The following is a 15,721-nucleotide window of genomic DNA, read 5'->3' on the forward strand; positions in this document are numbered from 1 at the left end:
GGTCTTGGGCCAACCAGGACCTCCATACACACTGCCCAGGCTTGTGCCCCGGGGAGCATTCAATATAGATCCTCTTAATTTACATAATCAGGAGACTAGGATAATGTATTTGTTTTGTTTTTTACTATATACTAGTTAAATATATCGATGGATTCATGTTGGAGATGAGGCTCCTGTGGCCCTCTTGGACTGCAGCTACCATAATCTCTGACCATTGACCATTCTAGCTGGGGCTAGTAGAGTCCAACAAAAATATTCCTCATCTCTGATCTGTGGGTATCGAAGCATTTTCAATATGTGGAAATCCTTCCCAACTGGCTTTGTTTTTGGAGTGTTATTGTCAATATTCTTGGGGATGAAGATAATATCCCTTGTATCCAACTTCAACATGCCGACATGGTAAAATAAAGTAGGCTCAGCCAATAAGAGCGGTTCTCTTTCTCTCATGTAATTTATTGCCTAACGCTCAGCAGCCAGAGATTTAGAAGACACTCCAGAACTGTCTACATGTTTCCCCTTGTGGCAGATAATAGATAACCGTTAATAGACTTGCTTCTAAAGTTTATTTAAAGGGAGAACTTAACTGTATTATTTTTTTTCATGGAGGTGTGAACATTGCTAAGCTCCTTAAGTCTCTGTGTATAAGTATTATCAGATAGGTTCCTTAGGATGCTAATATGCATTAATATGAAACTAAGAAACTAGCTCGTTCTGGTATTATGTAGATAGGGCTATTCTGTAAATAATGGCCTCTTCAGATATTGCAAGACTTTTGGGATTTTGGAATGTGGTGTTCCTTCCAGCTATAACCAACACTAACACAAAGTACATCCTGGGTATTGTCTTAGCTGCTTTTTCATAAAATCACCAACCGATCCATCTCAAACTTTGCTCAGATTATTGCTGAAGAAGGGCTGAAACAAATACACTTTCATATAAGTGTTTCTGAGCTCAATCAATAATTCCCATGGTTTTAATGTAAAATACATAACTTTTGCATCTCAATAATAGTCTTGTCGCACCTTAAATTATTATTTAATATGTTTGTTTGTTTTAGTGCTTGTACATTTGTATTTTTTATTGTATTTATGATTTTCAGGTTTATACATTTCACTATTTTTACAATCATTTTAACATTTCAAAACTTGACTTCCTCCCCCCTCTTTCTGTGGTTCCTTAAATTTATTTTTAATATCTTCTGCATATCCAAATTAACTTAATTTGCTCATTCATCTACTTTAAATATATACTCTTTTGAGGTGGAGAAGAGAAGGTTAAGGGGTGATATGATAGCCATGTTCAAATATATAAAAGGATGTCATATAGAGGAGGGAGAAAGGTTGTTTTCTGCTGCTCCAGAGAAGCGGACATGGAGCAATGGATTCAAACTACAAGAAAGAAGATTCCACCTAAACATTAGGAAGAACTTCCTGACAGTAAGAGCTGTTTGGCAGTGGAATTTGCTACAAAGGAGTGTGGTGGAGTCTCCTTCTTTGGAGGTCTTTAAGCAGAGGCTTGACAGGCATATGTCAAGAATGCTTTGATTGTGTTTCCTGCTTGGTAGGGGGCTGGACTGGATGGCCCTTGTGGTCTCTTCCAACTCTACGATTCTATGATTCTATGAAACTGCAGGCCATTATGCTTTGCATAAAAGACCTTAAAACGCCACATAAAACACACTTGCTAAACATTCTCATTCAAGAATGAGATAAAAGTAGAACAAAACACAAGGCCTAAAAACAGTGAAACCATTTCAACAAATTCTACAAGAACAATGAAACAATTTCTGCAGATGTGCTCTTAATATGTCATAAATGGCTTGGACAATCACAGCTGGTAATTCATTCCAGAGGGCTGGAGCTACAACACTAAAACCTGGCTTCTAGCACAAGCTAAGCACATCTCAAGAGTATGTGGCACTCTCAGCAATGCCCTACCTGAGCAGTGTAGTTTCTGGGCAGGGATATATGGGACAAGGTAGTCCCTTAGGTAACCTGCTCCCAAGTTTCCTGTGTACAATACTTAGAAAAGCAGGAAAGTTCCATGATATCTTACTGAACTCTGGCTGGAAGCTGTTGCGCCACCCCAGCAAGTGAGTCTTTGAGCCACCCCTGGGATTAGGTAGAGTTCACTGGGTAGAGAGATGGATTGTTAAATTGTAGTTTATTTTTATTATGATTTTTATACCACCTTTTACCCATAGATCTCAGGCCAGTTCACAACATAAACTCACAATATAAAAAACACAAAATACAGGGGAACAGGGGTCTCCTAACAACTCTCCGCTCCCTTAACAAACTACAGTTCCTAGGATTTTGGGGGAGTGTGAGAGGAGGAAACCATGGCTGTTTAAAGTGCTATGATACTGCTTTACCGGTAAATGTATAGAGCAAATGGAGCCCAAAAGTGTTATATTACTGAACTATAGAATCAGAACAGACATCTGGGAATATATTTACCATAACACTTTTTTAATCCCTTTATTCTACTGGTTTTATTTATTTTTTGTGACACAGTGGATGTTACTGTTGTTAATACAATCCCTCTTGCTTTCCAGATGAATGCCTGTAAGTCCCTCCTTGATCTGACTATCACCAACTGCCTATGAAGCGTGGTCCTCTTGCACTCTTCAATCAGAGATAAATGAACCAAACACAATATGCTGCTTGTTATCTAAAAGGATTCAGGTAAAGGTATCATGCTACAATCACTTGGAGGGAGGGGGAAAAAATAATCTGTTTCTTCATACTAAAAACACTTTACCCAGATTTTTGGATTGCCCTCAGAGGAAGTGCAGAGTCTCGGGGGAGGAGGAAAAAAAAATCTGCAGTCTCAGAAATGTTTGAACATTCATACAGGATTAATTACTTTGTTGTGTTTTACTTTAATTCTAAGCGATTGTACTTCTCATGGAAGTGAAGGATGAAAGGCTCTGATACGAGCCAGTCTTAGCATAAATGGGTGTCAAGCCAGCATCCACCCATTGAGGAATTTCAAAATCAGAGAATCAGCCCAAGACATTTTGCTGCCTGAAGCAAAGGACAAGATGGCTTCCCTCCCCCACATTCCATTCACAGAAGCCAGTCGGACTGGCTCAATCTTGCTTCAGCACTGCCAACAGGATAGCATTCTCCATCATCCCTGAGGGCACTTTTATATCTACCCCTATGGAATAATCTCCGCACTAAAGTCACATTAAAGGAGGAGTGGTTACCATGTGGCCTGCTAGATGCGGCTGAACCATCATCTCTGCCCATTGTCCTTGCAAGTGGGGACTTCTTGGGGTCATCATTCAACAACATCTGGTCGGTCACCGGTTTGCCGCCCCTGCTTTGAGAGTGTGGCAGATTGCATCGTAGCTGTCTTTAGGCATGATGAAACTTAGCATGAAAGTGATTCATTGAAATGCTAAGACGGAGTATAGTGTACCTCCAAAACCATTTGCTTCCGCACAACTCTACCCAGATTTCGATATCATCTTCAGAGGACTTTACCAGCTTATGCTTTTTAATCAGTTTTGACACCTGCCATCATTGCTTATGCTGTGTTGTCTTGCGTTTTAATGTGATGATTCTTTAAAAATGGTTGGCTTTATTGTTAGCTGCTCTGGAAAACATTTTAGGGATTTAAGACCTGTAATAAATAAAATAAAATAAAATGGAAGAATGCTGGCATTAACTTTTGGAACACAACCCCAGAAATCAGCAGTGAGGGATTCGACCCAGCCCTTGCCTGTTATTTCCATCAACAATCCGTTTGCCAATATCAAGTTCTTTTGCAAAATTGCACTGCAGGACAGGGTAACATTTCAAACTGCAAGTGCAGCTTCATAATTATTCTGCTCCTAATTTACATACATTTGCCTCTGTTCAATGGCTTTAACATGTCTTCTTATTAATTGGCCTCAGTGCCAAAAGGTAACTTTAGCCCCCAATGTAAATAATGAGTTGCATATCTGGTGTTTCCAACAAAGGCTCCAGTCCGAGTTTTATAAATACCTAAAGAGTGGCGTGTTTAATGGCTTCTTGCTTACTGTATAAAGCAGAACAGCAATCCATCAAATGACAAATCTACATGTTAAACAGTGTGAGGTCATTGGTCTCATTAACTGTTGACCATTTGAAGTCACTGCACAGCAATTCATCAAGGACAGATCAAAATGTATAGGAAGTTGGCTGAAAGGGCAGAATTATGAGGAATGCGAATAACAGTGCAGATAAGTACAGACCTCATGGTTTATCACAAAGTGAAATAACATCACACAGATTCCCTCCATGCCGTCACACAGGGAACAAAACACCATTGCCATCAGGATTCTAATAATTATCACCACAAAACAATGATCAGGGCTTTTAAGGAAAGAAATTTAGAGAAAGGTAGAATGACTATCTACCGCGAAACCCACAATATATTGCTAACACCCATATTTCTTCCAGTTAAAACCTCTTCTTTTCCTAATGTTTACCAGTCCCATAAGAAAAATGAAATAAAGAGAACAACGCAAAGCCTTTTCTTTATCACTATCATGGAAGGTAAATGACAAATATTAAAGAGTTCGGGAAATTCTCCTGATAATCAAGCAGAACACAAGCATTTCATTTGATTGCCACTGCTCCCCGTTACTGCCACAACATAAAATTCTGCTACAGTCCTGCTTTTTATTGCTAGTGCTGGAATACAGGCAGCAAACCCTTTTAAAGCCATGGCTTCTTGTCTCCATAACATTGGCTTATTCAAATGACACTAGAATGCCCACATAATGGGTGATGCTTGCCTTGGTCCCCCACCACCCCTCATAGCTGAGGGATTGCCTTATTCCCTATATTCCTGCACAGTGACTACAGTAATATGAAAAAGCCCTCCTTGTAAGATTGCATGCACCAGAAGTGTGTTCTATGGTTCTGTGGACTAGGACCTTTAGTATAGTAGCATCAGAGCTGTGGAACGCAATACCCATAGAAATTAGACAGTGGCCATAAGCCTTCTTTTAAACAGTTTTTTAAAAATTCTGCAGCCTTTCCCAAAGAGATGAGTCTACTCACTGGCAGAATTTTATGGGAACTACACTGCATGTGTATCATTGCATTCGGATTTAATCTTGTACACCACTATGGTCATGTTAAATGTTTAGCAGTCTATAAACATTTCTGAAAATAAACGAAGGTGAATTGCATGAAATTTTTAGATACTTTAGTGTAGCCTCGCTCAACCTTGGATGTTGTTGGATTCCCGTCATCCCTAGCTAGCAGGACCAGCAGTCAAAGATGATAGCAGTTTAGACCAACAACATCTAGGGTTGAGAAAGGCTGCCCTCGTGGGTAAAGGAGATTGCATAGCACAGCGGCACACATCTGAAGAGGATCAATCACAGGAATCCTTCCCCCTGCTTGTTTCCTTGCTCACTTGGTCAATGATCATGGGGGAAACCCATGCAACTGGATTGGTACGCATGATTCTGGCATTCAGATTCATACCACTGCGTTGGGGGAGCACACCACAGCAAAACAGCTCCAGAACCACTAGTGATATGTGTAAATGGTCCTCATGTGATAATGATATAGGCAAGTGAGTAGCAAATGTCGATTGATGGCAGACAATGCTTTCACCATCATTTCTTTTTAGGCATCCAAGAAAGGGAATAGTTTGTGACTTGGAGAACAAGATGTTAACAATACATCTGGGTACAGTTTCAGTGATTCGCTTGACAGACCTTGCGAGGAGGAGGAATTCTTTCCTGTGACTTGTCTTGCAGTAAGTATTAGTGATTTGCATGCACGGTGTAGAAATGAAGAAATACGTTTGATGACTGATATTTAAAAACATTCACTGCAAGCCTCCCTTTAAAGTACTCTATGCTGTCAAAATATTGATTGATTATAGTTGAAGTCAAGGCTTCAGAAATTACTTCCTATAATCAGCATAAAGTGTTGGGAAAGCATTGCGGAGGAGAGAAAATTGACAATTTAGAATGCTGTTGTGCCTGTTTAACCACAACCGCTACAGAAATAATTGTCAAGAATGTTGGAGGCCTATGAATCACACCAGTCATTTGGGATTCTTTCCCCCTGTGAAAGGTTCAATTACCCATTAAGGAGGAGATAGAGATCAAGTCAAGTCATGTCAGCTTATATTGTATGGTCAAAGCCATTTCAGTATTACCCATTCAGACCACCATCACCACCACACTCAATCAAGGGCATTTATCAGTAGTAAAAATAGTGTGGCCTATACCAGTTCATTGGCAAAGAGCCATAGCTCAGTGGCAGAGCACAGGCTGTGCATGGAAGATGTTCCATGCTCAATCCACATCCTATCCAGGTAGGGTTAGGAATATCCCTTGGCTGAAACCCTGGAAAACCACTGCCAGTCTGTGTAGACAATGCTGATCTGAAATGATCAATTGGTCTGAATCGGTGTAAGGCAGGTTCCTATGCTGTTATTATTATTTATTAAATTTCTTACACTGCCCTTCATCAGAAGATCACAAGGTGGTTGAAATTACAAGAACACAAAAACACAGTAACAAATAAGACCACCCTACATTTGCTGGGATGGCTAACCAAAGGGACCAAAATACAATGACAACTGCAAGGCAGCTGTAACACAGTGGAGTAATATGGTGTGTCTTCAACAAATCCTATGCTGCATAGGATGATTGGACGATTACTTGGCGCATTGCTTGTCCCTACTTGTCTCCATAGATAGGAGGGGAAATGAAACAAGAGCTCTAAAAATAAGCAGAATAAAACAAACTGTAGTACAGAGCTAGCTAAAAACAGCAGCCTGAAAACCCACATTAGCACAGAAGAGCTGAAAACAGTGAGAATCTTTAAAAAGATGGGGGAAAGTGGCAGGTGAGCCTCTCTGAGGAGGGCTTTCCGCAATAGGGCCAGCATTGTGGGGAAAGGCCCTATCTCTGGTTGCCCTATCTCTTTTCTTCATCCACAAGGCAGTGGAGATTTAAGTTTTCCTTCTCCTAAATGGGCTACCTTCCCAGGTTGATGGGACCCACCTGCCCCTCACTTGCCCCTACAGCACATGCAGAAACCACCTTCTTGACTTTTGGAGTCACTGTTGATTTCATCTGCTCAATCCATCACAGCCTGCCTTCTCATGCAGAGGAAGTCTCTAACTCACTAAGGGTTTGAGACCCATTGGCTACCCTCACCTAGTTTAGCCGGCCAGTCAAAGCCATTTTCCAGGGTGTGGCCATGCTTCTAGGAGCCACAGGTGAGAGCTGAATTCAGGGTGGGGACCAAGGCTGGGCAGTCTACCCCAGAAGGAGCACGACATGTCTCCCACCAGAGGTACAACCCCTCCCCTAAGACCCCCATACATACTGGCCTGGTTTGTAATCTTGCTGTCTTGTTTTGGATCAGCTAAAGCGTCTAGGCCTTTTTCAAAGACCCACATATGACCCATTGTAGCAATCTAGCAGTTTGAAAGCACGCAGTGCAAGTAGATAAATAGGGACCACTCCGGTGGGAAGGTAAACGGCGTTTCCGTGCGCTGCTCTGGTTTAGCCAGAAGCAGCTTAGTCATGCTGGCCAAGTCATGCTGGCCACATGACCCGGAATAAACTGTCTGCGGAAGCGGACAAATGCCGGCTCCCTCGGCCTTTAAAGCGAGATGAGTGCCGCAACCTCAGAGTTGCTCACGACTGGACTTAATTGTCAGGGTTCACTTTACCCTTTACCTTTTAAAAGGGAGGATCTTGCACCCTCTGTGAACCTGAGCCTCTAGAAAGAATATAATGGACCTAGCTACAACTCAACTGGGCAAACAAACCACCCACTAACAACTCATCCAAGTTATCTGCCTCTCCCCATAGAAACTGACCTGGACGGACCCTGTGAACAAAATCAGCTCTTCTTCATGTGCCTCTGCAAGAGATCTGGAGGGCAGCATCATTAGAGCAGGCCTTTTCTGCAGTGGCTCCCTGCTTGTGGAATGCTCTTTCTAGGGAAGCTCTCCTCGCACCTTTGTTACATATCTTCATACACTAAGCAAAACAATTCCTCTTCTCCTAGGCCTTTGGCTAATCATCAACATCATCATCATCATCATCATCAAGGTTGAGTCTCAAGTTGTTGATTTTCACCCAGTCCATTAGCATTCTCTGGCACCAATTCAGAACATCCACCACCTACCCAGGTGGAAAAGATAGAGCTGGGCATCATCCATCATTGGTGACATTTGAGGCAGTATCTCTGGATGAACATTCCCATGTAACTGTTGCACAGCACAAGGGAGAAAATGGATCCCCAATATGACTCTGCAGTATAACTGCCAAGGGGCAAAGGAGTAATTGTGGAGCGCCACCTTCTGGAATGCAGGATCATGCAGCTGCAGTTCCACTCTAATGCTCTACCTCCAACACCCAACTGAGACCATCTATCCAGGAGACCATGGTCTGTGGGATCGAAAGGTCCAAGAGAATTGGCAGGGTTGCACTCCCTCCTTCAGGGCAACCAAGACAGCCTAAAGCCCAATTGAAATGGATCTAGAAAATAGGTTTCATCCAAGAGTGCAACCACTCTCTTGAACACCATGCCTAGGAAGGGCATGTTTGCAATGGGGCTACAGTTGTTGAGGTCTTCAGGAGTGGTCTAATTGCTGCCTGTTTTAAAGAGCCTGGGACCATTTCATCCCTTGATGCTAGATCCTCTTGTAGTATGTCTAGTTTTGAACAGGACCTTTACCCATAGACAGTCTTGTTCCAAGATGAACTCCCCTGAAAAGCAACATCGGCTTGTTTGTGAATCTGAGCCAACCAATAATTGTTATTCAGAAGGTCATAATAGTCCAGTTCCTTTAAGTGTAATTTGGAAAGTCTAGAATTGTCTATGAATTGTGATTGCAGCCAATAATTCAACACCAGAAACTTCATTCTAGTTGACATGGAACATGTTTTCAAATGAAGCCCAGTTGCAGAAGCAATGGCTGCCCCTAGGTGATCTCTGTTTTGTTGAACTGTTCCAATAGCCAACAAATTACACCTGCCCCTAATCTGAACACCACATGATAATTGGGTAGTGTTGTGTGTTTTTAAAACTTTTACTATAGCATAGGTCAAACTTCTATCTATTTCTAGAAACACAAATGGCTGCTTTAGTTTTCTATTTCTTTGGGGAGAAAAAAAGAGAGACAACATAAGTAGGCAAGTATGACAGGTTGAGGAGGCCTGCACTAGAGCTCATAAAGCAGAATAAAATGTGCAGATCAGCATTGTCATCTACAACTGAGGCTAAAAGCAGAACAGAGAAATGGGTATACAGAAAAACTGTGGAGACTCTAGCAAGGTATGATCAACAGTGAGCAGTACAAGGTACGCACATGAGTGGGACCTCTTCCTCAATGGATACTGATTGGTGGAGTCTCTGTGCCCAACTCTTACCTGAGCCAGGACAACTTCTGTTCCTTTAGTTTTTTGGTGATGCATTTGACCACAATCAATATACTGGTTTCAGCATATTGTTTTGACCTTTCCACAACTCTTGCCACTGGTACTTCAGCTTGGGGCTTAAAAATGGGGTAAAGTCACTTGATGGGACTTTTGCATGTTTAAAAGCCAGCTACTTTGCAATTTGTGAATGGGGAGCCAAAGTTGGATGGGATGGGGGAGAGAAAGTATCTTGGCTCTGCACTACGTTATTGCCATTGACCATCCAGTGCCTATCATTTATGTCTTCAGTGTGGAATTCACTTTTCTATGCAGCTTGACAGCCTTTTGAAGTACAATGTGGCACCTTATTTCATTTGGCTAGCAGCTAACCATGGCAAGCTATGCTTTGTTACTGTAGTTTCTTCTTAGTCCGATAAAAAGAATGAATCCCTTTCTCAAATATCATTTTCTGCAAGTTAAATGGCTAAGACATTCAGATAATCTCACACTTGCACCTGTTTCAGATTCCAGAGGGAACTATTCCCATTTTATCCTATATCATCCAAAGCCCTTAACTGTGCATGCTGTCAGCAGCACAAACCCTCCCAAGTCTTAGAAATTATTCTTTTTATTTACTTCCCTATTCAGATCTATGCCATCTTTACTATCATCTTTATTACCATCTGTGCCTGATCTCAATAAAGACATATTTCTTTCGAAATCTTATCCTCTGTAGCCCATGATAGCTAGAGGTGCTTTAGCATGGGGGCTAGATGCAAACTGTCGTCCTGTAAGTAAACTGATCTCTCATGTCAAATGCAGGATCCATCATATAAATACATGACGTGAGCACAGCATGGCTGCTTCTGCTCCAGGCTCAGTGCCACAAGACCTTAGTAGCTCTTGCCAAGTTTTTGGGGAGGGGAGGGAAGGCTGTTGATGCATGTTAAGGTCTGCCTCTTGACTTTAAGGGATAATTCCAACCTTGCCCACTGCTGCTACTACTAGGCCGACCCACCTATACCCACAATTGCCTCATATGGTCTAGTACTTGACTTCCCTTTTCAGTATCTTGCTCATGCTACTTAGTAAGTCCTTCTCTATATGCATACAGGTATGCAATCTTTGCAGGACTGCACCTTGGAGAACCAGAAGACAAAAAGGATGCCTTGGAAATATTAAAAAAGCAACCCCTCATTCGTTGGCAATATTATTAATAGTGGCTGTGGACTGCCTAAGCATGTGCTGTCTTATTAACATTTATGTGGGCATTATCAGCCCATACAGGACAGTTAAGAGGCCCACATTGTTTGATAGCAAAGTTTGTATAGACTTTAAGAGTCTCAACCAGGCATCCCCAAATTTCGGCCCTCCAGATGTTTTGGACTACAATTCCCATCATCCCTGACCACTGGTCCTCTTAGCTAGGGATCATGGGAGTTGTAGGCCAAAACATATGGAGGGCCGCAGTTTGGGGATGCCTGGTCTCGACAATACTCGCTTCCTCTCTTCACTAAACAAAAACCCCTCCGAAAACAGTACCTGGATACAGAAAAAAGACTTTGTTGATTTATGGGGCTTTGTGGTACAAACCTGTTGGGTCAGTGATTTATAGCCTTTGCTGCACATTTAACTGTCAATATAACTAATTACAGTTGACTTTAGCTTACTGTACTGAAAACGCTCATTTTGTGAAATAAAGTGTTCCATGTGAAAGAGGGAAAATCAAACACCCTCAGGGCTACCAAACAAGAAAGAACTACTCCGTATTAGGACGGAAAACTTTGGACTTGTCATAAACCTTCAAATTATTATTTCTTGGCACTATGTTTTAGCCCAAAGTACTCAAATATTATAAATCACCATTAAGTTAATATTTCAATCTTGCTTAATAGTAAATGAAATTTACCAGTTTAACTCTCATACAGGTAACTGACATATGAAGAAATGTGGTGGGGGTGGGAGTTATTGCTAATTTGCTTGCGGTTTTGTTTTAAGGGAATATTTTCATTGCCTGGTCTCATTATTATGTAAAAACAAGGCTTTCCAAACACAGTGTTTTGTTGTAAATGAAGATTGTTTTTGATATTAATAAATAACTGAAAAAATTCAGACATAATTTTTCCCCCTAGACTGTATTTTAATAGTTACATGGCAAACAAGAGATTTAAATCTTTAGGATATTTGAAAGGAAATAAATTGGATATGTTTCCAGGGCGAAACAGAGTATATTCGAGACATACCAGAGATACTTAAGTATGGAATGCAAGCCTAAATTACTCAACGGTGATTCCCCCAGCTGCACAACTAATGGAAATAAAACCCAACGAAAAACATAATTTATGTATCTTCAATATTAACAAACACCCCCACCCCTTCCAAGACACAACTAACTACATGTATCCCATGTTGCTTTTAGTTTCCCATCTTTTCTTGGCTTCAAACCTGAAAGAAAGAAAAAATACAAAAAACAAAAGTATGTCAGTATCTACCAAAGTACACTTCAGGGAGTTTTCAATCAAATTTCATTTAGCAACAATGGCTATATTGGAACTAGATTTTTAATACTCTAGCAATCACAAAAGGGAAAGTATAAACATTTGAATAATGTATCAGCTGTAGTAAAGACTCTACATTAAGCAGATGTACTACTCAAGGAAAAAGCCAAGGTCAAATTAAGCAAACAAGGATTAGTAGAAGCCAATCTGAAGGCAGATTTTTTTTTACTCAGAATCTCTATTAGTCTTAAATATAGAAGGCCAATGACCCACCCCCATGCAAGCTTCTTTTTCTTCCGGGCTTCTTGAGAAGCTTCTGCATCTTGCTTTGTTTTCACAAAATTTCGACAAGCAACAGCTTTGGAAATTTTCACACCAAGCTAAGGAGAGAAGAACATAAGCAAGTGAGTTCACAGGAGAAATTAAAGAGAGGCAAAAAGAACGCCCCTGAAAGCAGCTTTGTCGGAGACATTTTGAGCATTTGTACCTGACTCAATTGTCCTGCATCTGCTATGGAACATTTCTGGGTACATTATATTCAGCAACAGGTGGAAGGAAGGTGAAGTCTGTTCTGATTTTTAGTGAAAGAAAAGTTCACTATTTGCCTAGGAGCCAACCGCCGTAATGTAAATCATGGGAAATCAAATTAGTTTGGGTACAGTTTGAAAATGAGGTGGGATAATCATGTTAAAAAGAACAACATAATTGCTGTTCTATTAGAGTCAAAGTTGCTGTGAAGTTTCATTTCAGCACATGTTATCTGGAAGTTGAGCAGGAATGAATATACAGTACTGTTTTGACTATTCATGCCTTCTTTATACTTTTTAAATTGAGTGCTTAGACACCACTAGGGTTTTCCAGGCTTTGCATAGGCATAGGAAAAAGGATTCCCTCAATTTTCTTGGGTTTTTAGATGAATTCCCCCCACCATTTCAGATACTTGATTTCCACAAAACATTTACACTTTGCTTTTCTACCTTTAGAGGCCACAAGGTAGCTACAACCAAATTATATTTTTGGTCAGTCACAATAACAACAAGACATCATAAACAACAAAAATATATAAAAAGGAAAATCAACTGAAAAAATACTATTTGATTATATGAATATTAACTTCAATATTAAATTCAATGCAATATTAAATTCAAATACAGTTTATCTCAGTATTCCGATTCTCTCAATAAATGTGTTCAGTGTGACGAGGACAGTAGATAACAAATTCATGCCAGGTTACCTTTTTCTTGTAGTTTTAAGCACTAAACAAATCCAAGGACTGTCAATAAACTCATTCAGGGTTATCGGAGAACCAGTCTCTGACATACCTGCCAAGTTCCGGCCTGAGAAATAAGGGACTGGACCGGAAGTAGCAGACCGGAAGTAGCGCTGCTGCCATTTTGGAACTGGGCGGAGCATGCTCAGAAGCGACTTTTGATGCTGCTCTGCCCTGTTCCAAAATGGCCGCCGCACCAGAAGTCGCGCTGCAGCCATTTTGGAACTGGGCAAAGCAGCATCAAAAGTCGCTTCTGAACATGCTCTGCCCAGTTCCAAAATGGCCGCCGCGCCAGAATAAACCGGGGGAAAACAAAAAAAATCCGGTTTTTTTGGCTGGGGACAGCTGGAAAAACGGGGGTTTCCCGGGGAATACGGGAGACTTGGCAGCTATGGTCTCTGATGAAATACATACAATGGCTGGGATCCAACTGATCCACATAGAGAGGTTCTAAGTGTTGAGGGACGATGATTCAGCTAAGTTACTAATCAAACTCAGGGGTAACCTACATAGTTGCCAGTGATGTACCACAAGAATGTAAGAGTGCTGCTAGATTAGACTAAGTCTTACATCCTGTTTTCCAGAGTGAGAAGCCCATAAACGTGGCATGAAGGCAACAGCTAGCCCTCTCCAGCACTGCTGGCATGCTTCTTCTGAACTTGAAAATACCATTTGACATATGACAGCAGGAGCCAAAGGAAAGAAACAGAGGTGAGTGTGGGACAGAAGTGGGGGGGAATAGACATATGAATATATGTATATTTATTAATTCCATATATACACATATTAGTGGGGAGTGCCTGGGAACTTTTAGAAACTTAAAAAATATTGTGATTTTAAAATACAGTAATACCTCGTTCCGGATCGCTGTTCGTAACCCGAATAGTTCGCAACCTGAACACGCAGCGCCATTTTGCGCATGCGCAAAGCGCGATTTTCGCGCTTTGTGCATGCGCAGACCGCGCACGCGCGCGACGCTTCTGCGCACGCGCGACGAAAACACTTCCGGGGTGCACAGTTCGTAACCCGAACTGTTCGCAAACCGAGGTGTTCGTAACCCGAGGTACGACTGTAGTGCAATTTGTGAGTCTGGATTCTTCACGTCAAAAATCTGGTGGAGTCATGATGTTTTCCACCATCTTGAGTCAAAATGATGCCCGGCATTAAAATATAAACAAAGATTGCTTCCCCTACCCCGGGAAAACTCATGCCGAGTTTGGTGAGATTATCTTGAGAGGTAGCCAAAACCTATGCCAAAAATTTCTCCAGCCACTCTGGGTGGTTTCCAACAGAACAGAACAGAACATTAAAATGCAATAATCTATTAAGCATTAAAAGCTCCCCTAAACAGGGCTGCCTTCAGATGTCCTCTAAAAGTCTGGTAGTTGTTTTTCTCTTTGACATCTGGTGGGAGGGCGTTCCACAGGGCAGGTGCCACTACCGAGAAGGCCCTCTGCCTGGTTCCCTGTAGCTTTTAACTAGAATGCCGTAGTTTTAACTAGAATGCAGATAATTAGCATCATGGCTCAGGATATGTATTCATACAGAAATCTAAGTATCTAGGAATATGCATTAAGATTGGATTACTGCAATGCACTCTATGTGGGGCTTGTGCTTGATCTGAAAGATGTGGATGGTGTATAATGCTGCAACACTCTTGCTGACATGATTGAGACCCTGCCAGCATATAACATATAATTATATTTTTGGAAACCACTTAGGTTTTCTTACAATCAAGCCGTTTAAATAATTAAATCACCACAAAGCCTTAAAAGTTACTGTTGTTTTTTTTAAGAGGAGCAGTATGTTTTTAACCACCCCGATACCCCCGTTTATATCCCAAAATGCCCATTTATTAATTTCTGCTGTTTTAAACAATTACAAAGCTCACTCAAGTACTTAGGATGCCCGCAAGCATCTGACCCTGATCTGGGCACTGTAACCACGAATGTGGCTTACCCACTATTAGCTAGCTTGCATTTGTTTGCCTGGCTAATAAGGCCTGGCGAAATTCTCTGGATTGCTGCCTCTTCCTTTGGAGATCTTTGGAGTAAAATAACACTTACAGACTTGGCAAAGCAGGGTTCTAGAATGGGTTAAAGCAGCCCGTACTATTGCAAAGAACGGGAGAGAGAACCATTTTGCAGCATTAATGTTATTGTGCAAGGACTGCATTGAGGCGACTTCTAAAAAACAAATATGCTGTGAATAAATCAGACAGAGCCATGTCTGATTCAAGTGTAAGCATACTGCCCTCCCATCCACACCCTTACATACAGCCTCCCTTCCTTGCCTAACAGAAGCCCCTGAAACCTTGGTCAATGGGTTTTATATTTATATATATATATATTTAAAAAATGTTTCAGGCCATCAGATAATACAGCAAAATACAATGTTGTAAGAAGCAATAAAACATGAATAAAAATACATACAACAATTTCTTGTGTAGTCAAAGTATCAGCATTTTCCATATAGAACATCCAATATTTTGCTGCATTTTAATTAAGGTGTCTAAACATTATCACAAAGAACTGCAAATTGGTCAGAGCATGCAGTAAGGAAAATTAA

At 41.1% G+C, this 15,721-nt stretch overlaps 1 protein-coding gene across 3 annotated transcripts in view; it reads right to left on the minus strand.

Moving 5' to 3' along the window:
* Positions 1–1,625: 1,625 nt before the first annotated feature.
* The window catches only part of FAM204A (family with sequence similarity 204 member A), a 33,565-nt gene continuing 19,469 nt past the window's right edge, over positions 1,626–15,721 (minus strand). For all 3 annotated transcript variants that reach the window (XM_035138236.2, XM_060274778.1, XM_060274779.1), the window contains 2 exons: positions 12,157–12,263; positions 1,626–11,830 (listed from right to left, as the gene is read on the minus strand). In XM_035138236.2, the coding sequence (XP_034994127.2) occupies positions 11,779–11,830; positions 12,157–12,263 (159 nt within the window). In that variant the 3' untranslated portion in view covers positions 1,626–11,778. The remainder of the gene's footprint in view (positions 11,831–12,156; positions 12,264–15,721) is intronic.

The sequence above is a fragment of the Zootoca vivipara genome, chromosome 5 (genome assembly GCF_963506605.1).
Source record: "Zootoca vivipara chromosome 5, rZooViv1.1, whole genome shotgun sequence".
Classification (NCBI taxonomy): Eukaryota; Metazoa; Chordata; class Lepidosauria; order Squamata; family Lacertidae; genus Zootoca; species Zootoca vivipara.